The following is a 21,974-nucleotide window of genomic DNA, read 5'->3' on the forward strand; positions in this document are numbered from 1 at the left end:
CATTTTGGGACTAGGCCATATGCATTATGTAAATATACATCTGAAATATGCACTAGCCCACCGGCGGAGATTGAGGAGGGTCGGGCTGGGCGCGGAGAAGTGCGGAGGAGGCTCCAGCCAGCAGTGGTGGGCAGAAGAGGAGCAGGTGAGCTGAGGGATGACAGGGGGAGTGGAATGGGACTAAATTGGTGCCCCCCTAGCATGGCACCCAGAAGCAACTGCCCTCCCTCGCTACGTCCCTGCTTGGGCATGTGGAGTAGACTCCTGTGTTATTAACATTGTGAGAGCCACTAATGGTACTTCAGGCCCCATTAGCAAAGAGACAATGAAGCTTAGCCTGCCTGCGAACACGTGGGTCAGCCCATGAAGTATGGAGACGAGGTCTTGCAGAGACATGTGACCATGTCGCCGGATGCTGGAATCCATCTTCAGCCATGGACTGTTCCATGTGTAGCTAGGTGGGGCGTCAGACTAAAACCAAGGACTCCTGCCTTATGAGTGAGGTAATGTAGGAGATCAGGTCTCCCTGGCTACCCACCCAAGAGGACTGCTGGGAACATTGTAGACTGACCTGGGGGCCTAGACTGAAAGGCCGCCTGTGTGTGAAAGATTGTCAGAACAACTTTGAGGGGGAGATATGACAGGTAAATAGTCTCTTTCATGGATTAAAAGGTTGTGCATTTGGGTGCTGAGGCAGGTCCCTGTAGCTGAGCCTGCCCAGAGCTGAGTGGATCCCAGTGTCTGTATTTCACTGCAGAGGGCTGTGACCCTATGCCTGTCAGTGCTGGAGGAGGCCTGCTGCCTGGCTCAGCAGCACAGAGTCGAGGGGAGCCCAGGAGGGTGGGGGAGACGGGCCCAGTGGTAATTCAGCCCAAGGAGGGCTCAGCGACTGAACTCACCAGTCGTCTCCATTTTCCTTGCCCGTCCCCGTCCCCAGCTGCGTGACCTCACATGCACGGTGCACGGGAGATCATGGTGCATGGAGGATGACATTTTGCAGCAGAAGTTACCACCCTGACCCATGTGGCATCACACGCACGGTGCACGTGAGCTCACCCCAGGGGGGGAGGTGCAACACACGCTGCATCTGGCTTCTCGGCAGAGCTGTCCAAAAAGTCGGGACACAGTTTTGCACCATTTTTAACATTTGAGGGACTTTCTCCCAGGGCTGGCTCCGCTGAGGGGCTGCTTTCGAAGGTCAGTGACAGATTTGGACATGATCTTGGGGAAATTTTTTTTCAAATGATGATTTAAAAAATTGTCAATGCAGCTGTTGGGAAGATGGATGAGGTTCTTTTGAAAATGTTCTTGTGACATTTTAGCCCACTCTGGGGCTGGTAGCATAATAGCCCGATTTCCTTGTCAACATTTTTACTGGTTTTCAGAATCTGGACTTTTTTTTCAATATTATTTGAAAAATTAAAGACTTGTCAGGATTTGGACCCTGGTGAATTTTCAAATGCACCACTGAAGGGTACGCCTACACCGTTAAATGTTTATTTATAAAGGAACAAAATAAAGGTGAGCGCTAGAGTGGGTTAAAACAAGCAAATACATACAATAAACGCAAAATCCTCGGTTCATGCCGGTAGCATGGATGGAATAATCTTCTGGCTTAAGTCAAGTCTCTGGTTACTTCCAAATGATTGGAAGGGTCCCTTGGTTCGATAGCTCCCATTGGCATAAATCCACAGTCCAGAGGCTTGAGCCGTGGACGAATGGGAGCAGGAAAGAGGAAAAATGGTGATGACGTCAGGACCTCTTTCACAGCTTCTGCCAATGGAGGGAATCGCGTCGTTCCTGTTGTGGAAAAGTACAGCGACAAGATGGCGTCCAGTCACATGACCCATCCTTGGGGCACATCACCTGTCCATGCACGACTCAGTTCTTTGCAGGGGGAAGTCACTGCCCACGTGACAGTCTGAAGCTACCCAGGAAGGCTCATGAGAGGCGGAGGGCATCTCCCAAGGCCCAGTGTCTGCCAAGTGCTGACTGATGGGCCATTTGGCTTCAATAGTCCCTTCACAGTAGGGCTGTTCAAGCCTCCTGTTGGTGTCTCCCTAAAGCAAACGTGAAATACACGCAGAAAGCCAATGCTCGTCACTTTAGACACACCAGTGACACATGCCGGCAAACAGCATAAGCCTAACCAGCGTGCTGTGACCTTTCCATAAATATGGGCTTCTTCCCTGGCCTTCCTCCAACGTATCCTGTCCCTGTTCCACCCCTGCCTGCTGCTGGTTCCTCCCCCCACAGCTCGCCCCTAAGGCAGGAGAAAAGCGGGGGGCACAGCCCCCTGGCCTGCGCTGTTCTGGTGCTCCTGAGCCAGGGAGAGAAGGCAGCTGGGCCTAGCGATTCCTCCCAGGGTCGTGGAGCTAACAGACGGTGCAAGGGTGGCTCCTAGTCATGTATTTATACTGTAAAGGCCACACACCAAGGTGCGGTGCAAGGGACTTGGCGTGGGGGTGCCCAGGCTCATCCAGTACCCTGGTCCCCCAGCCCAGGGACCCTCTGGCTGCAGCCTTGTCCTACCCTCCTTCTCTCCCTTAACTGCCCACATTCCCTGGGCTGCTTCCCATCCCCCCTGCACCTTCTCGGCCCTTGTTTCAAGGCCCATAACCTCTCTCTCTCTGCTCCTCTCAGCCTGCCCAGCACTGCTCCAACTAGGGTGTTCCTCCCTGGGAACCTGCCCCTGCTCCCTCCTTGGTCAGGACCCAACTGCCCACAGCTCTGCTGAGCAGCTCCTTATAAACAGGGCTGTCCCAGCAAGCTGCCCTCTGATTGGCTGATAAGTGTCCCTTCCATTGGAAGGGGTTCTTTCCAGCCTGCTTTTAATCCCTCCCTTACCAGAATGGAGCAGCCGCCCCACTGCACTGTGAAATTAGCTGGGGTCCCATGGATCTGACCTCTTTTGTTCCTTTGCCTGTTCCTTTCCCTGTCTTTTCATTTATCCCCTCCTTTCCAGGTACAAAGCACCGTGTCTTCGATTTACGGTGCCAGTGAATGGGAATAGCCTCGAGGCTGTAGAGGTTGTGATTGGTTTCCACACCTGGCCTGGGAACACAGGGCCATTGGTCCAAAGTGGGGGTATCACAAGTCCCTAGGAGAGAGGTATAAGGGCTCCTATTGCTGCTGGCCGGAAGAGGGGTTAGGAAAAAATACAGTAGTGTCCTGCACTGGGTTGTGTCTGTGTCTGGGAATGCATGCAGAGCACTGACGGTACCCGTAAAATAACGACTGGGTAAGCAGTGTGTGCTCTTTTGAATGGGTCACAATAAGCTGCAAATACCCTCTTGCCGGGAAGTCTGGGGGGCAAAATTGATGACAAGGCCATTGTTGTGGGAAAAGGATCTTGTGATCAGTTCTCCCTGCCCCCTGGAGCTCCATCCGAAGAGTTCCAAAAATCAGTCTTGTGTTGCACCACCATCCTTGGTCTGTATTGACTTCTATTCTATTCGACACGGGTTCACCACCCTTGAGTGGCTAATGTAGGCATTCGAACGTGCCAATGAAGCCCGGGATTAAAATATCCTGGACTTTATTTGCATGTTCCCGGGCACTGCCATTTTTAAATGCCCGGTAGTTTGAACTACCTGCCCGCGGCTGTTGACAAAGCCTCTGTCGAAAAAGGCATGCCATGTAGACGTAGCCAAAGTGAACTGCAGGGAGTTGTGCCACACCCCCTGGAGAGATAATTTATTGCTTTCTTCAACTATTTTCAAAGCTACGGACATTGGCCTTAATTCTGAACAGCTCCCAACATGCCCTGGGCACAGGGCTGGCTTTACCATGAGGCGTATTGAGGCGGCTGCTTGAGGTGCCAGACTGTAGGGGGGAACCACTAGGACCCAGAGTGTAGAAAATTGTGTCTGCTGCTGGTGCAGATGTATTCTCCCTGCTCGGAGATGGTGGAGTGCTGTGCTGGAGGAAGGGGAGCAAAAAGAACAGGAAGAAGGCAGAATTGAGACCTTTCAAAGTTTTGGCCCAAGCGAGGGGACATGGGGGCATCATTTGAGCGCCCCGCCTCAGGTGCCAAAATGTTATGGGCCGGCCCTGCCCGGGCACAGTGAGGGGACGGGAGCACTTCAAGTTCAAGGCTTGGTCCCTGTTTAATGGACTAGACTCAGCATTTCAGAAAGTCTGGGCTGACGACCATGGTCAACAGCTCAGATTCCAGGCCCCGGGGCAGGCTCGGCATGAAGGGCGAAGAGCGTCAGTGCAGGAGACAGAGCTCACTTGTGGTCTGACCTGAGACTGTGAAACAGACTTCCCAGAGCAAGGAGCCCTCCCAAACCTCTGTGTGCTCCGCTCCACAGGCACAGGGCATGTCTCCCACTGGCCTCCTCTCACACCGCTCTGCCCCACACATTTGCCCCGGACAGGGCAGGGGAGGCAGCACGTGACAGGCGGTAACGTGAGGTGCTACTGGAAGGAGCTCACACACTGCAGTGAGGCGCGTGGTATGAAGTCCTGAATGGAACAGACTGGAACAGAGCCGTGCAAGGAAGCCAGTGGTATCGCCTCAGACCCATGGCCTGTAAAGGTCGGAGCAGCCTCAGGGCTGCTCTAAACAACACGTGCACAATACATCCCCAAGGCCCAGGACTCCTGCTGGGGATTGTGGGGCCCAGTCACGTTCTGACCCTGCTCCTTTGCTCCTGTCTGGCCCCCAACATAGCCCTGCCAAAGACTGGGTAAGAGGCAAAGAGTAGGACCTGGCCACACCAGCTCACACCTGGGGAATCCAATCCACTGGCTTTTTGTGTCCTTGGTGCTGCCAGAGCAGCCCTGCTGGAAAGGCCAGCATCACAGGAGAGACTGATGGTGGGGAAGAAAGCTTGAGTGTGTGTGTGTGTGTGTGTGTGTGTGTGTGAGTGTGTGTGATGGAGCCAGGCCACGGGGGAAGTGGCTTTCTGGCTTTGACAATAGAGCATTGCCGGGAGATCCAAGGTTGAGGTTCATCTGTGGTTACTGGCAGGGCATCCTTTCAGAGCTGGCTGCTGGGCAGGGAGCTCAGTCAGGCCCTGTTCTAGGGTGTGGCTCCAACCTGACAGAAGTTTTTAGACGAGAGGATTTTCCCCTGGGGAAGCTTCACAGAAAGAGGGAACCAACCCTACTAGCCATAATCTGCACAGCTAGGTTGCACGACACCCTCCTGGCTCCATACCCTGGGGCTGGCAAAGCAGAGCAGGCCAGTGAGAAGCAATCTAGGGCCAATCTCCTTGCTCTTTCAGAGCCTTAGACTAGCACAATTAGAGGCCAGAGTCCCCAGAGACGGCCCTCTGGTGCACAGCTCCCATAGGGTTTAGCTGAGATGAGTTATAAAGTCCCTGCAATGTTGCCTGGACATTTCGCACTCATACACACACAGACACACACGGGCACAGCAAGACCGTGAGATGAAGAAGGGCAGGCTGGAGACCTACCAGGAGGTAGGTGACCATGTTGGGTTGTTTGAACGCATGGGGTGGCAGCAGGGAAAGAGCTGCTCTTTGGAAAATCCTCGGCATGAGGCTGACTGAAAGGGAGCTAAGTTAACTGCAACTATGTAGCACTTTAAAGACTAACAAGGTGGTTTATTAGGTGATGAGCTTTCGTGGGTCAGACCCACTTCCTCAGATCAATATGTGGAAGAAAATCGGCACAACCATATATACCAAAGTGATACAATCAAAAAAAATGAACACGTGTGAAATTGACAAATCAAATTTTAGAACAGAGTGGGAGTGAGGGGGGAAGTTTGGTGTCTGTGAGGTAATGACATAGGGGTGATAATTGGGGAAGCTATCTTGTAATGGGTGAGAAAATTAGAGTCTTTGTTTAAACCCGTACATAAAGTGTCAAATTTAAGCATGAATGACAATTCTGAAGCTTCTCGTTGAAGTCTGGAGTTAAAGTCTCTTTAGGCAATGTGCATGTTTTCAGGTCATTGAGGGAACGGTCAGTCTGGCTGAAATGGCAAGCAACAGCTTTCTCCCTGTCAGAGAGTCTTATATCTGTTTTGTGTGCATTGATTCACACATCTTGATCTGAGGAAGTGGGTCTGGCCCACGAGAGATCATCACCTAATAAACCATCTTGTTAGTTTTTAAAGTGCTACATAGTTCTGTCTTTTGTTTCAGCTAGACCAAACTAACACGGCTGCATCTCTATCACTAAGTTAAACTGCAGTGTTTGTCACAGGCTTTGCAGACTGGGGGTGGTTCAGCGTTTGCAGTGTGTGTGATCTCACAATTAGAGCTAGGCAACAAAACAAATAAACAACCTCCCCCCAAAACCAATTATTTTTTGCTGGATACTTTTAGTTTGTTTTTTCATTTCCCTCCCCTCACATTTATATTGAAATTGTTTCTCTTGAGTTGATGAAAAATCAACCACCAAAGCAGGAAATATTCCCCTTTAAAATCTGTTTTCACTTATAATCTTTTTGTTCAGTAAAAATAAATTACAGATAAGAGTCAAAGATTTTTACCCAAAAATATTTTTACAGAAATTTTTGGGGAGTTTCTGTTTTAGGTGAGAGAGTGGGGGAGGGCAAAGATTTCATCTCCAAACCCAGGAAGTTTAGAGCACAATGAAAATTTTCTGCCAAAATTTCATCTGCCTTGAAAAATGACTTTTCACTGCAGAAAGTATTGGAACCAAAATGTTGATCTGTTCTGCTCCCAGTGCATCGGGAAAGCACATTGTGCACTGGGTAGAATTCCAGAATTTATACGATTTAAAAAAGGTACCCAGATAAGATGTGACATCAAGAATGGCAAAGCTTTCACCCTGAAAACTAAAGCATGGATCCCAGTTTTTAAAGTTAAACGGAGCAGGTTAGTAAGGTTAGAAAGCACAATAAAATCCCTGCCCCAGACAGAGCTTCTGAACCCCAGACAGAAGGAAGGAAGGAAGGAAGGAAGGAAGGAAGGAAGGAAGGAAGGAAGAAAGAAAGAAAGAAAGAAAGAAAGAAAGAAAGAAAGAAAGAAAGAAAGAAAGGACGATCCGTGTTTCTAATCCCTTGAAGTTTTGGCTATTAACTATCTAGGTCAGTGTTTCTCAACCTCTTTTTATAAAGTATCCCCCAGGACCTACAGTTTTCAGAAACACAAAATGTTTTCTACTATTGCAACACATTTGTTTAAACAAGTTAATCGTAGCAGGGCAGGTGATTTAATTTTTGTGTGTAAAAAGTATGAAAATAATAAAGCGCTGTAAAACTTGGAGTACTCGGGAGAAGTCTGGGAGGGGAGGGTACATCAACACAACTGAAATATGGAGAAACCTGAATTTGTTTTTTAAATCTTACAGCATTTTTTACACCGCAAATTTTCATCTCCTGCTCGGCTACGATTGTGTTGTTTAAACAAATATTTTGCAACAGCAGAAAAAAATTTTTGTGTGTCTGAAAACTGTAGGTACTGGGGGTACTTATAATTTTATTTGGAAAAAGGGGTACTTTATAAAAAAAAAAGATGAGAAACACGGTTAGAGAGGAGGCCAGTCTGAATCATAGACAGATCTTTCTGGAGATATTGGCTGTCATTTGCAATGCTCAAACAGTTGCAATTCTCTCTGGTTCATTTTGCTCAGGCTAGAAGTCCCAGAGGGGTTGCTGTCTTAGTCTGTAACTTAAAAATAACTTTACAAAAATGAGTGGTCCTGTGGTACCTTATAAACTAACAAAAATACATATACAGTGAAACCTTTGTTATTTGGCACTCTGTTAACCAGAAAACTTTGTTAACCGGCATTGCCCCCAGCCACAATACTGTCACAACTTCAGGCTCACAGGCCTGGCTTGGTTTACCATGATTGGCTTAACAATTTTTTATTTCAGAAGTACTAATCACCTTTAACTCAAAATAGAAATGTGAGAGCAACTGCCTCACCCTACAAAACTATCAATATTAAAAACTTGAGCTTTACTGTTATTGTCAGTTGGTTTTTCCTAGGTTGATGGGACCCTCAGATAAGCAGATTTTTTAGATAACCGGAATGCTCTAATCCCCGAGCATGCGGATATACACAGGTCTTACTTTATCAGACTCAGGGCTGGTACAACCCACTGTAATAGCTGTACAAGAGCTTGGGCTGATCAGGCAGTAGCCAGGGGTGTCTGCTGTCTCCAAGTTATTGTAATGTGACCGCAGCCCTGGTCTTTCTCCTCTTATCACTGAGCATGGGGCAGGATCCCCGTAAGCAGCTCCTAGGTTGGTGAGAGAACGCAGGGCGCTCCGAAGAAACTCAGCCAAGTCTTCTGGGCCAAGCTGCCATTCAGAAAAGAAGGCGAGGCGAGGGGCACAGGTGAAAAAATGGGTTAACCCCCAGGTTGGGCCTGCAGTGGATAGAGAAATTTGCCCTCTACCTGTGGTACTTATGTAGCCCCATCAGCAGAGTTCTCTCCAGTGTGCGGAGGGGGCACTGAGGCACACACAGGCACTTAGACACTTACTGGGATGTTTAATACCGCCTAGAGCTGAGGTGAGGAACCTTTTTTGGCACAAAGCGAGAAGCAAAAACCAACCAAACCCCCCCCCCCCCCCCCGCCCCGCAGCTCTCAAACTCTCACTGACGTGGCCAACTGAGAAGGAGAACGACTCTTCCCACATTCCCCGTGTCACATTACCGAAATGGAGGAAAGCAGCCAGATCGCTGCTGCACCCCTAGGTGGGGGTGTTGGCCCCAGAAATTGGTATGAAAGGGAGCCATGTGGGGTATTGAATGGGAGCTTGTTGTTTTCTGATCCTGTGTACGCTGTTTATGTGAGTATATAATGTCTGTGTGTGTAGGTAGGAATCTGTAATCTGTGTGGAAGCTGAATATTTCTCTGAATGTGGTTAAGCATTGCTATGGACAGGCTGAGTAGCGAAGCCCTGTAGAACAATGGCACTTGATGGCCCAAAGACACACCTAAAGCATGAGGGCGGACACCTAAGAGTGGCCAGCAGAGAGAGGCTGAGGACCAGGTGACCTGCTACATACCAGAAGAGGCCAGGAAGGAGGTATAAAGAGGCCATGTGGTCGATGCCATTTTGTTCTCAGCTCAGCACTTCATCCCAGAGGCAGCACTGCAGGGATTGAAGAGCCCGGAAGACCTGTGAACCCATCCTGATCGTAGGATGTGCAATAAGGATTTTTAAACCAGCAGCTGCAACATCTCTGCTAGAGCCTGCATCGAGAACTCTGAGATTCGGTGCATGTAACGTACTGTACTTTAATAACCTTACTCTCAGGCTTTTCTTTCCTGTAATAATAAACCTTTAGATATAGATTCTAAAGGATTGGCCCAGCGTGATTTGTGGGTAAGGTCCAGAGGGTAAATTGACCAGGGATCTGTGGCTGGTTTCTTGGAACCGGACAGAACTTGTTCGGGGTAGGTGGGATTGGGTGCTAGGACCCCCCACCTGTGTATGAGGCCCGGGGCCATCTGGGGCACGGATATTGCTGGGGTGTCGGAGGGGTTTTGCTCGGGAGGCTTCAGGCAAGTTGCTGAAGTGCTCTGTGGGACTGGTTTGTGGCCTGTGTGGAGAGGTCACCAATCGGGGGCTGTAAGTAGCCCCGGATTCGAGCAGTTCGCCCTGAGCGGATGCCCTCAGCTGTGCCCAGACACGGCCCGGTCCGTCACACCCCGGACTCACCGGAGTATAGGGGGGCCTAGGCTAGGAGCCCTGTGGAGCGATGTTGGTGGTGGTCTGGAGCATGGGCCAATGTTGGGGGGAGCCCTGAGACTCAGGGGCCTGATCCCTGGGCCTTAGGTGTCCCACCCCTGGGCTACAAGGTCAGGTGCTCTGTAAACTCCACTAGGTGCCTGCCTGCACCTGTGGGTGCCTAAAACCTTTGCAGCTCTGTCCCTAAGGCACTGGCCTAAAGTCACACTGGGAGTCCCTTAGGTGTGGGAGAGGGGAGGAGGAGAACGCAGCCCTGGCTGGGCTAGCTCCCTATCCCCAGCTTTTCCCTCTGATGCAGGCCGCAAACAAAGAGGCCTCTGGCAAATGGGAACAAACCCAAGCGGGACAGTTTGTGTTGAGCTGGCCAAAGCTTCTGGGTCTGTTTATTTTCCTTTCCTGCCTGCAGAGGCCCGGAGATACCTCATGGAATTTTCTTGGTGTTTGAGTTATAATAGTCTCCTGTGAAAATTCAAATCCGTCAGTGCAGTGTGGTGTTTAAGATCCTTCTGGAAAATAACCAGCCTTTAAAGAGGAGTGAAAGCAAGGTGTCCAACCCCAATAATATTGTCCCGAGTCTCATGATAATTACTGTTTTCTTTCAAGTGCCAGTGCAAGGAGTCAAGTAGCATGGGTTGAATTCAGCCATCATTCTTAAAGACACATGAAGTTCCTAGCTCTCGTGGTTGTGGAGAAAACGTGACTTCAGTGCATCGTAACGACGCATAATGTAAATGACTCACCCTCAGCAAAACTCTTCTTTTTACATCATTTCTTTATGTTAAAATCTCATGATTTTTGGTGAGCCTGATTCTTCATCTATGACCATTTAGGTTGGCAATACTATGAAAGTGATTTAAAAGTGTCAGTTTCATGACTGTTTAAAATAATTACATAGTTTATTGTTTGTAAGGGGGTAATACCCCCAGAGGCCCAGGCAAGTGCAATTCACAGGGCCTTGCCGAAAGTAGATGTTTCCAAAAGTGAAATGATTTATCCCAAGAACGTCATCATCACGCGCCTAGAGAGAACGATGGAAACGGTCAAGGAATAGGTAGAAGGGATATTGGTGCATGGGATAAAAATTAACAACTTGAGGTTTGTGTGTGATATAGTTATCATCGAGAAAGATGAAGAGAAGCTAGTGAGAATGGTGTAGGTGCTAAATGAGGAAGGGAAGCGGTACAGATTGATTATGAATATCAATAAAATGAAGACAAAGGTATCTGGAGATAAGGAAATAGGAAGGAAGATCAGTGTAGAAGGGCTGGAACTAGAGAATGTAGAGAAGTTCACATCTTTGGGGAGCAGCATGACATATGATCTAGAATGTAAGAAGGAAATAGCGACTAGAATAGAGAAAGCAAGAGTGAGTTTGAAGGGGATGGATAAGATCTGGAAAAGTAAAGCGATTAGCTTGGGAATGAAGCTGAGTGTCTTGAAAACGTGCATAGATTGAAGAAGGAAAGATTTGAAGAGAAGGATATTGGCATTTGAGAGGAGTTGTTATAGAAAGATCCTGAGAATAGGATGGATACAGAAGATCACCAACGAGGAATTATATTGGAAGATACAGCCAAACAAGAACCTACTGCAGAAGGTTATACAAGGGAAGTTACAGCTATTCGGGCATATCTGCAGAATGAACTACGAGTGAAAAGTCAAGACCTTGGTATTTAATATAATGGATGGTCCGAATAGGAGAGCAGACCCTACAGAGAATGGGGAGATGATGTAGTAGATTGGTGCGGAGCTAGTCTACAGAAACTAAAGCACTCTGCAGTGGACAGGAAAAGATGGAAGGAAATAGCGAAGGAGGTATTGGACACCAGGGGGTGTTGAACCCATTGTTGTTGTTGTTGTTGTTGTTGTTGATGCTGATGATGATTGATGAAAAGCAAAAAAAGTGATAGAAAGTCATATAGATTTCTCTACAGTTGTGGGATTCAAGTGTTAGTGAACAAGTAAGAATATATACATTGAAAGTTTTATACCTAATCAGTGTCAAAAGACAAATCCATACTTCCCTGAATTTAACACCTCTTTGTACATCAAAAGCCAAGTATGGGACACTTCCAACATTAGCACCAGTCCTACAATTGACAGGTACCTCCCCCCTCCGCCCTTCTTTTTCTGTTATAAAATTCCGGGCTTCTGTTATTCCTCTCCAGCTCATCTGATGAAGTGGGTTTTGCCCACAAGAGCTCATGATTCTGTACATTTTGGTTAGTTTCTAAAGTGCCAGAGGACCATTCGTTTTTAAAGTTACAGACAAACATGGCTATGCCTTTTGGTCTTTTTGACACAAGATGTGAGAACATATTCAGATTAGAGTCGCGTGGGTCTAATATTTATCTTTTTATTCATGTAGGAATCAGATATTATTATTTGACAGGAGCACCATATCTAATATTGCAAGGCAGGGACAAAACTTCTGCAAATCGACTGACTGGCATATGCCATAGATCATGTCATTCTCCAATCAGTCCTGCTCTAACCCCTCTACGTTCCTGCTGATCGGCGTCCCTGGCCTGGAATCTCAGCACATCTGGATCGCCATCCCGCTCTGCATCACGTACATAATTACTCTGCTGGGAAACGGTGCTGTTCTCTTTGTGGTAAAGCAGGACGTGACCCTCCATGAGCCCATGTACTATTTCCTCTCCATGCTGGCTGTCATTGATCTGGTCTTCTCTACGACTGTTGTCCCCAAAATGCTGAGCATCTTCTGGCTGGATGACAGAGAGATCAGCTACGAGTTCTGCTTCCTCCAGATGTTCTTCATCCTTTTTCTCTCCGCCATGGAGTCGGGGGTGCTCCTGGCCATGGCCATAGACCGATACGTGGCTATCTGCGAGCCCCTGAGATATAAGGCCATCCTAACCAACCCAAAGATTGCCTTGATTGGGCTGCTGTCCCTTGCGAGGGGGGTGATGGTCGTGCCACCCTTAACCTGCCTTCTAACCAGTCTTTCCTACTGTAGAACAAATGTCATCCCTCATTCCTTTTGTGACCATGTGACCGTGGTGGAGCTGGCCACCACCGACACATCAGTTAATGACCTGTACAGCATCGTTGTGGCCACGGGCCTGGTGGGGGCAGACGCCATCTGCATCGCCTTCTCTTACGGCATGATCCTCCACTCCCTCTTCCGGCTTCCGTCCCACGAGGCGCGTCACAAGGCCTTCAGTACCTGCAGTTCCCACATCGGTGTCATCCTGCTCTTCTACGTGGGAGGGATCCTTTCCATGTACCTGCACATGTTTGGCCTCCGAATTCCTCGCCACATCTTTGTCTTGTTTGCCGACCTGTACTTCGTCCTGATCCCCATGCTCAACCCAGTCATCTACGGCATGAAGACCAAGCAGATCCGGAAACAGATCTTGAAGCTCTTTTGCCCAAGAAGGTTCTTTGCAGAGGTCACTATCTAGAAGGGCCACTGAATCAGCCCCAGGATACAGGAAAATCTCTGTGGGTATGTCTACACTACCCCGCTAGTTCGAACTAGCGGGGTAATATAGGCATACCGCACTTGCAAATGAAGCCTGGGATTTGAATTTCCCGGGCTTCATTTGCATAAGCAGGGATCCGCCATTTTTAAAACCCCGCTGGTTCGAACCCCGTGCAGCGCGGCTACACGGGGCACGAACTAGGTAGTTCGAACTAGGCTTCCTACTTCGAACTACCGTTACTCCTTATTTCACGAGGAGTAACAGTAGTTCGAACTAGGAAGCCTAGTTCGAACTACCTAGTTCGTGCCCCGTGTAGCCGCGCTGCACGGGGTTCGAACCAGCGGGGTTTTAAAAATGGCGGCTCTCCTCTTATGCAAATGAAGCCAGGGAAATTCAAATCCCGGGGTTCATTTGCAACTGCGGTATGCCTACATTACCCCGCTAGTTCGAACTAGCGGGGTGGTGTAAACATACCCTGTGTCAGGGCATTACATATGCATTATGGAAATATGCATCTGAATATGACTGCATCTGTGCTTTATGAGAAATACCTCATGTAAATATCACTGGAAAAGTTGTAATCTACTAAATATGATTTTCTTATTTATACGTATGTGTCACGTTACTGGATCTTGAGGGGAGCAGCCAGATCACTGATGCACCCATAGGTGGGGGTGTTGGCCCCAAAATTGGTATAGAAGGGGGCCATGTGAGGTATTGAATAGAAGCTTATTGTCTGATAATCCTATGGATGCTGCTTATGTGTACGTATAATGTCTGTGTGCGCAATTATAAGCATGTACTTGTATGGATACTGGATATTTCCCTGCATGCGGTTGAGCATTGGGCAGGGCCCGGCCTATGGACCTGCTAATCAGCAAGGCCCTGTGGGACAATGGCACTCTATGGGCCAAGGACACATCTAAAGAACGAGTGGTGAATCATACCTAACGGCTACCAGCAGTGAACACAGGAATAAGCCGGGGACCAGGTGACCTGCGATAGCCAAGAAGAGACGAGGAAGGAGGGATAAATAGGCCATGTGGTGGTCTCCATATTGTTCTCAGCACAGCACTTCGTCCCAGAGGTAGCAATGCAGGGATCGAAGAGCTGGAAAGACCTGTGAACCCATCCTGATTCTAGGGTGTGCAACAAGGACTTTTAAACCAGCAGTTGTGACATCTCTGCTAGAGCCTGCATCGAGGACTGGGAGATTCGATGCATGTAATGTACTATTATTTAACAAACTTACTCTCATGCTTTTCTTTATTATAATAATAAACCTTTAGATGTAAGATGCTAAAGGATTGGCCAAGCGTGATTTGTGGATACGGTCCAAAGGGTAAATTGACCAGGGATCTGTGGCTGGTTTCTTGGAACCGGACAGACCTTGTTCGGGGTAGGTGGGATTGGGTGCTAGGACCCCCCACCTGTGTATGAGGCCCAGGGTCATGTGGGACACGGATATTGCTGGGGTGTCGGAGGGGTTTTGCTCGGGAGGTGTAAGGCAGGCAGCTGAAGCGCTCTGTGGGACTGGTTTGTGGCCTGTATGGAGAGGTCACCAGTCTGGGGGCTGTAACGAGCCCGGGATTTGAGCAATTCACCCTGAGCGGACGTCCTCAGCTGTGCCCAGACACGGCCCGGTCCGTCACGGTATGTATCATCTTTGTAGCTCACTTTAGACACAGAGGCATGGGGAGGGTGTTATGTGCCTGGGGGCAAAGGGCATATTTGCACCTCCACCCCGCCGCCTCCATGCGGCGGTGCCCCAAACCTGGTGCACGGCTGAGCCTGACCTTGGGAGGAGGGGGGACTTCTCCTGCCGCCTCCAGTTTGGGGCCAAGCCATATGCATTATGGAAATATGCATCGGAAACATGCACTAACCAACCGGCGGAGATGGAGGGGTGTCGGTGTGACGGACCGGGCCGTGTCTGGGCACAGCTGAGGGCGTCCGCTCAGGGCGAATTGCTCAAATCCGGGGCTCCTTACAGTCCCCCTGACTGGCGACCTCTCCAAACAGGCCACAAACCAGTCCCACAGAGCGCTTCAGCAGCCTGCCTGAAGCCTCCCGAGCAAAACCCCTCCAACACCCCAGCAATATCCGTGCCCCAGATGGTCCCGGGCCTCATACACAGGTGGGGGGGTCCTAGCACCCAATCCCACCTACCCCGAACAAGTTCCGTCCGGTTCCAAGAAACCAGCCACAGATCCCTGGTCAATTTACCCTCTGGACCTTACCCACAAATCACGCTGGGCCAATCCTTTAGCATCTAACATCTAAAGGTTTATTATTACAGGAAAGAAAAGCATGAGAGTAAGGTTATTAAAGTACAGTACGTTACATGCACCGAATCTCCCAGTTCTCGATGCAGGCTCTAGCAGAGATGTTGCAGCTGCTGGTTTAAAAGTTCTTATTGCACATCCTACGATCAGGATGGGTTCACAGGTCTTCCGGGCTCTTCAATCCCTGCAGTGCTGCCTCTGGGATGAAGTGCTGAACTGAGAACAAAATGGCATCGACCGCATGGCCTCTTTATACCTCCTTCCTGGCCTCTTCTTGGTATGCAGCAGGTCACCTGGTCCTCAGCCTCTTCGTGTTCCCTGCTGGCTGCTCTCAGGACAGCCCCCATTCTTTGGGTGTGTCTTTGGCCCATTGAGAACCATTGTTCCACAGATAATTAGCATGTCCACAGGCTCCACAGGCTCGGCCCTGCCCAATGCTTAACCACATGCAGGGAAATCTTCAGTTTCCACACAGATTACAGATCTACACACACAGACATTATATACTCACATAAACAGCGTACACAGGATCAGAAAACAACAAGCTCCCATTCAATACCCCACATGGCTCCCTTTCATACCGATTTCTGGGGCCAACACCCCCACCTAGGGGTGCAGCAGCGATCTGGCTGCTTCCCTCCAATTCGGTAATGTGACAGTCGGGCTGGGCGCGGAGAAGTGCGGAGGAGGATCCAGCCAGCAGTGGTGGGCAGAAGAGGAGCAGGTGAGCTGAGGGGTGACAGGGGGAGTGGAATGGGACTAAATTGGTGCCCCCCTAGCATGGCACCCAGAAGCAACTGCCTTCCCTCGCTATGTTACCGCTTGGGCATGTGGAGTAGACTCCTGTGTTATTAACATTGTGAGAGCCACTAATGGTACTTCAGGCCCCATTAGCAAAGAGACAATGAAGCTTAGCCTGCCTGCGAACACGTGGGTCGGCCCATGAAATATGGAGACGAGGTCTTGCAGAGACATGTGACCGTGTCGCCGGATGCTGGAATCCATCTTCAGCCATGGACCGTTCCATGTGTAGCTAGGTGGGGCGTCAGACTAAAACCAAGGACTTCCGCCTTATGAGTGAGGTAATGTAGGAGATCAGGTCTCCCTGGCTACCCACCCAAGAGGACTGCTGGGAACATTGTAGACTGACCTGGGGGCCTAGACTGAAAAGCCGCCTGTGTCTGAAAGATTGTCAGAACAACTTTGAGGGGGAGATATGACAGGTAAATAGTCTCTTTCGTGGATGAAAAGGTTGTGCATTTGGGTGCTGAGGCAGGTCCCTGTAGCTGAGCCTGCCCAGAGCTGAGTGGATCCCAGTGTCTGTATTTCACTGCAGAGGGCTGTGACCCTATGCCTGTCAGTGCTGGAGGAGGCCTGCTGGCCTGGCTCAGCAGCACAGAGTCGAGGGGAGCCCAGGAGGGTGGGGGAGACGGGCCCAGTGGTAATTCAGCTCAAGGAGGGCTCAGCGACTGAACTCACCAGTCGTCTGCATTTTCCTTGCCCGTCCCCGTCCCCAGCTGCGTGACCTCACATGCACGGTGCACGGGAGATCATGGCGCATGGAGGATGACATTTTGCAGCAGAAGTTACCACCCTGACCCGTGTGGCACCACACGCATGGTGCACGTGAGCTCACCCCGGCGGGGGCGGTGCAACACACGCTGCATTTGGCTTCTCAGCAGAGCTGTCCAAAAAGTCTGGACACAGTTTTGCACCATTTTTAACAATTGAGGGACTTTCTCCCAGGGCTGGCTCCGCTGAGGGGCTGCTTTCGAAGGTCAGACACAGATTTGGACATGATCTTGGGGCAAATTTTTTTCAAATGATGATTTACAAAATTGTCAATGCAGCTGTTGGGAAGATGGATGAGGTTCTTTTGAAAATGTTCTTGTGACATTTTAGCCCACTCGGGGGCTGGTTGCATAATAGCCCGATTTCCTTGTCAACATTTTTACTGGTTTCCAGAATCTGGACTTTTTTTTCAATATTATTTGAAAAATCAAAGACTCGGGACCATTTTGACTTGTTAAGATTTGGCCCCTGGTGAATTTTCAAATGCACCACTGAAGGGTACGCCTACACCGTTAAATGTTTATTTATAAAAGAACAAAATAAAGGTGAGCGCTAGAGTGGGTTAAAACAAGCAAATACATACAATAAACGCAAAATCCTCGGTTCATGCCGGTAAACTTCTGGCTTAAGTGAAGTCTCTGGTTACTTCCAAATGATTGGAAGGGTCCCTTGGTTCGATAGCTCCCATTGGCATAAATCCACAGTCCAGAGGCTTGAGCCGTGGATGAGTGGGAGCAGGAAAGAGGAAAAATGGTGATGACGTCAGGACCTCTTTCATAGCTTCTGCCAATGGAGGGAATCGCGTTGTTCCTGCTGTGGAAAAGTACAGCGACAAGATGGCGTCCAATCACATGACCCATTCTTGGGGCACATCACCTGTCCATGCACGACTCAGTTCTTTGCAGGGCGAAGTCACTGCCCACGTGACAGTCTGAAGCTACCCAGGAAGGCTCATGAGAGGCGGAGGGCATCTCCCAAGGCCCAGTGTCTGCCAAGTGCTGCCTGATGGGCCATTTGGCTTCAATAGTCCCTTCACAGTAGGGCTGGCCAAGCCTCCTGTTGGTGTCTCCCTAAAGCAAACATGAAATACACGCAGAAAGCCAATGCTCGTCACTTCAAACACACCAGTGACACATGCCGGCAAACAGCATAAGCCTAACCAGCGAGCTGTGACCTTTCCATAAATATGGGCTTCTTCCCTGGCCTTCCTCCAATGTATCCTGTCCCTGTTCCACCCCTGCCTGCTGCTGGCTCCTCCCCTCACAGCTCGCCCCTAAGGCAGGAGAAAAGCGGGGGGCACAGCCCCCTGGCCTGCGCTGTTCTGGTGCTCCTGAGTCAGGAAGAGAAGGCAGCTGGGCCTAGCGATTCCTCCCAGTGTAAAGGAGAGGTCGTGGAGCTAAGAGACAGTGCAAGGGTGCAAGGGACTTGGGGTGGGGGTGCCCAGGCTCATCCAGTACCCTGGTCCCCCAGCCCAGGGACCCTCTGGCTGCAGCCTTGTCCTACCCTCCTTCTCTTCCTTAACTGCCCACATTCCCTGGGCTGCTACCCATCCCCCCCTGCACCTTCTCGGCCCTTGTTTCAAGGCCCACAGCCTGGGGCTATCAAGCTGGAGCCTCTCTCTCTCTGCTCCTCTCAGCCTGCCCAGCACTGCTCCAACTAGGGTGTTCCTCCCTGGGAACCTGCCCCTGCTCCCTCCTTGCTCAGGACCCAACTGCCCACAGCTCTGCTGAGCAGCTCCTTATAAACAGGGCTGTCCCAGTAAGCTGCCCTCTGATTGGCTGATAAGTGTCCCTTCCGTTGGAAGGGGTTCTTTCCAGCCTGCTTTTAATTCCTCCCTTACCGGAATGGAGCAGCCGCCACACTGCACTGTGAAATTAGCTGAGGTCCCATGGATCTGACCTCTTTTGTTCCTTTGCCCGTTCCTTTCCCCGTCTTTTCATTTATCCCCTCCTTTCCAGGTACAAAGCACCGTGTCTTCGATTTATGGCACCAGTGAATGGGAATAGCCTCGAGGCTGTAGATGTTGTGACTGGATTCCACACGTGGCCTGGGAACACAAGGCCATTGGTCCAAAGTGGGGGTATCACAAGTCCCTAGGAGAGAGGTATAAGGGCTCCTATTGCTGCTGGCCGGAAGAGGGGTTAGGTAAAAATACAGGAGTGTCCTGCACAGGGTTGTGTCTGTGTCCGGGAATGCATGCAGAGCACTGACGGTACCCACAAAATAACGACTGGGTAAGCAGTGTGTGCTCTTTTGAATGGGTCACAATAAGCTGCAAATACCCTCTTGCCGGGAAGTCTGGGGGGCAAAATTGATGACAAGGCCATTGTTGTGGGAAAAGGATCTTGTGATCAGTTCTCCCTGCCCCCTGGAGCTCCATCCGAAGAGTTCCAAAAATCAGTCTTGTGTTGCACCACCATCCTTGGTCTGTATTGACTTCTATTCTATTCGACACGGGTTCACCACCCTTGAGTGGCTAATGTAGGCATTCGAACGTGCCAATGAAGCCCGGGATTAAAATATCCTGGACTTTATTTGCATGTTCCCGGGCACTGCCATTTTTAAATGCCCGGTAGTTTGAACTACCTGCCCGCGGCTGTTGACAAAGCCTCTGTCGAAAAAGGCATGCCATGTAGATGTAGCCAAAGTGAACTGCAGGGAGTTGTGCCACACCCCCTGGAGAGATAATTTATTCCTTTCTTCAACTACTTTCCAAGCTACGGACATTGGCCTTAATTCTGAACAGCTCCCAACATGCCCTGGGCACAGGGCTGGCCTTACCATGAGGCGTATTGAGGCGGCTGCTTCAGGTGCCAGACTGTAGGGGGGAGCCACTAGGACCCAGAGTGTAGAAAATTGTGTCTGCTGCTGGTGCAGATGTATTCTCCCTGCTCGGAGATGGTGGAGTGCTGTGCTGGAGGAAGGAGAGCAAAAAGAACAGGAAGACGGCAGAATTGAGACCTTTCAAAGTTTTGGCCCAAGCGAGAGGACATGGGGGCGTCATTTGAGCGCCAAAATGTTGTGGGCTGGCCCTGCCCGGGCACAGTGAGGGGACGGGAGCACTTCAAGTTCAAGGCTTGGTCCTTGTTCAATGGACTAGACTCAGCATTTCAGAAAGTCTGGGCTAACGACCATGGCCAATAGCTCAGATGCCAGGCCCCGGGGCAGGCTCAGCATGAAGGGCGAAGAGCGTCAGTGCAGGAGACAGAGCTCACTTGTGGTCTGACCTGAGACTGTGAAACAGACTTCCCAGAGCAAGGAGCCCTCCCAAACCTCTGTGTGCTCCGCTTCACAGGCACAGGGCATGTCTCCCACTGGCCTCCTCTTACACCGCTCTGCCCCACACATTTCCCCCGGAGAGGGCAGGGGAGGCAGCATGTGACAGGCGGTAACGTGAGGTGCTACCGGAAGGAGCTCACACACTGCGGTGAGGCGCGTGGTATGAAGTCCTGAATGGAACAGACTGGAACAGAGCCGTGCAAGGGAGCCAGTGGTATCGCCTCAGACCCATGGCCTGTAAAGGTCGGAGCAGCCTCAGGGCTGCTCTAAACAACACGTGCACGATACATCCCCAAGGCCCAGGACTCCTGCTGGGGATTGTGGGGCCCAGTCACGTTCTGACCCTGCTCCTTTGCTCCTGTCTGGCCCCCAACATAGCCCTGCCAAAGACTGGGTAAGAGGCAAAGAGTAGGACCTGGCCACACCAGCTCACACCTGGGGAATCCAGTCCACTGGCTTTTTGTGTCCTTGGTGCTGCCAGAGCAGCCCTGCTGGAAAGGCCAGCATCACAGGAGAGACTGATGGTGGGGAAGAAAGCTAGTGTGTGTGTGTGTGTGTGTGTGTGTGTGTGTGTGTGTGTGTGTGTGTGTGTGATGGAGCCAGGCCACGGGGGAAGTGGCTTTCTGGCTTAGACAATAGAGCGTTGCCAGGAGATCCAAGGTTGAGGTTCATCTGTGGTTACAGGCAGGGCTTCCTTTCAGAGCCGGCTGCTGGGCAGGGAGCTCCGTCAGGCCCTGCTCTAGGGTGTGGCTCCAACCTGACAGAAATACTTAGACAAGAGGATTTTCCCCTGGGGAAGCTACACAGAAAGAGGGAACCAACCCCACTAGCCCTAATGTGCACAGCTAGGTTGCACGACACCCTCCTGGCTCCATACCCTGGGGCTGGCAAAGCAGAGCAGGCCAGTGAGAAGCAATCTTGGGCCAATCTCCTTGCTCCTTCAGGGCCTTGGACTAGCACAATTAGAGGCCACAGTCCCCAGAGACGGCCCTCTGGTGCACAGCTCCCAAAGGGCTTAGCTGAGATGAATTATAAAGTCCCCGCAATGTTGCCTGGACATTTCGCACTCATACACACACAGACACACACGGGCACAGCAAGACCGTGAGATGAGGAGGGGCAGGCTGGAGACCTACCAGGAGGTAGGTGACCATGTAGGGCTGTTTGAACGCATGGGGTGGCAGCAGGGAAAGAGCTGCTCTTTGGAAAATCCTCGGCATGAGGCTGACTGAAAGGGAGCTAAGTTAAACTGCAACTATGTAGCACTTTAAAGACTAACAAGGTGGTTTATTAGGTGATGAGCTTTCGTGGGTCAGACCCACTTCCTCAGATCAATATGTGGAAGAAAATCGGCACAAGCATATATACCAAAGTGATCCAATCAAAAAAAATGAACACGTGTGAAATTGACAAATCAAATTTTAGAACAGAGTGGGAGTGAGGGGGGAAGTTTGGTGTCTGTGAGGTAATGACATAGGGGTGATAATTGGGGAAGCTATCTTGTAATGGGTGAGAAAATTAGAGTCTTTGTTTAAACCTGTACGTAAAGTGTCAAATTTAAGCATGAATGACAATTCTGAAGCTTCTCGTTGAAGTCTGGAGTTAAAGTCTCTTTAGGCAATGTGCATGTTTTCAGGTCATTGAGGGAACGGTCAGTCTGGCTGAAATGGCAAGCAACAGCTTTCTCCCTGTGAGAGAGTCTTATATCTGTTTTGTGTGCATTGATTCACACA

The 21,974-nt window shown here is 50.1% G+C and overlaps 1 protein-coding gene across 1 annotated transcript; it reads left to right on the forward strand.

The window, feature by feature from the left end:
- Positions 1-12,121: 12,121 nt before the first annotated feature.
- On the forward strand, positions 12,122-13,084 carry LOC142827207 (olfactory receptor 52K2-like). The gene has a single exon (XM_075921460.2). The coding sequence runs from the start codon at positions 12,122-12,124 to the stop codon at positions 13,082-13,084; it is 963 nt and encodes a 320-aa protein (XP_075777575.1).
- The last annotated feature ends 8,890 nt before the right edge of the window (positions 13,085-21,974 follow it).

The sequence above is a fragment of the Pelodiscus sinensis genome, chromosome 1, assembly GCF_052426305.1.
Source record: "Pelodiscus sinensis isolate ZL-2025 chromosome 1, ASM5242630v1, whole genome shotgun sequence".
Taxonomy (NCBI): Eukaryota; Metazoa; Chordata; order Testudines; family Trionychidae; genus Pelodiscus; species Pelodiscus sinensis.

Excerpts from the sequence above, each read along its gene's own strand:
- LOC142827207 (XM_075921460.2), top strand. The coding sequence starts at position 12,122 with ATGTCATTCTCCAATCAGTCCTGCTCTAACCCCTCTACGTTCCTGCTG.